The following is an 848-nucleotide window of genomic DNA, read 5'->3' as shown; positions in this document are numbered from 1 at the left end:
GATGGCGATAATGACAACTCTTACGGCTAGAACTGGTGAGGGGACGTTCTTATATTTGAATTTAGAGATTTTACTCACTAGAATTATATTGGATTGTGGCTTGTAGTTATTTTATCATCACGATAAAACCAGCGAATCAAACATTAATAAGGTTTACTTCAAATCCGTGATGATTTTTTTTTTCATCAACGGAAAGATTTAATTTTTCGGGGATGTTATTTTCAACCGTGACCGTCTCTTTCGTGACTGAAAAATATTCAACTTCAGCATCCGCTTACGAACCCCCTTCAAAAACATGACTTTCTTATGGAACTGAAGACGAATGTCATGCTTCTTCCTCTTGAGTATTTAGTGTTAAGGTGTATTATTTTGTGGTCAAAGTATCCCAAAACGACAAGACAATGGATGTACTGACAGGAAATGGGTATGATGACAAGACAGTGGCTGTACTGACGGGAAATGGGTATGATGACAAGACAATGGATGTACTGACGGGAAATGGGTATAATGACAAGACAATGGATATACTGACGGGAAATGGGTATGATGAGAAGACAATGGATATACTGACGGGAAATGGGTATGATGACAAGACAATGGATGTACTGACGGGAAATGGGTATAATGACAAGACAATGGATGTACTGACGGGAAATGGGTATGATGACAAGACAATAGATGTACTGACGGGAAATGGGTATGATGACAAGACAATGGATGTACTGACGGGAAATGGGTATGATGACAAGACAGTGGATGTACTGACAGGAAATGGGTATGATGACAAGACAATGGATGTACTGACGGGAAATGGGTATGATGAGAAGACAATGGATGTACTGACAGGA

General features: G+C 39.4%; 1 protein-coding gene across 1 annotated transcript; it reads left to right on the top strand.

Moving 5' to 3' along the window:
* Positions 1-401: 401 nt before the first annotated feature.
* LOC106477403 lies at positions 402-814 on the top strand (the record flags this gene model as incomplete). Its single annotated transcript, XM_013937977.1, has 1 exon — positions 402-814. A coding segment is annotated over exon 1 (413 nt), but the record flags the coding sequence as incomplete, so codon positions are not given.
* Between the last annotated feature and the right edge of the window lie 34 nt (positions 815-848).

Source organism: Limulus polyphemus, unplaced genomic scaffold (genome assembly GCF_000517525.1).
Source record: "Limulus polyphemus unplaced genomic scaffold, Limulus_polyphemus-2.1.2 Scaffold14848, whole genome shotgun sequence".
Taxonomy (NCBI): Eukaryota; Metazoa; Arthropoda; class Merostomata; order Xiphosura; family Limulidae; genus Limulus; species Limulus polyphemus.
This window is presented reverse-complemented; position numbering and strand designations above follow the sequence as displayed.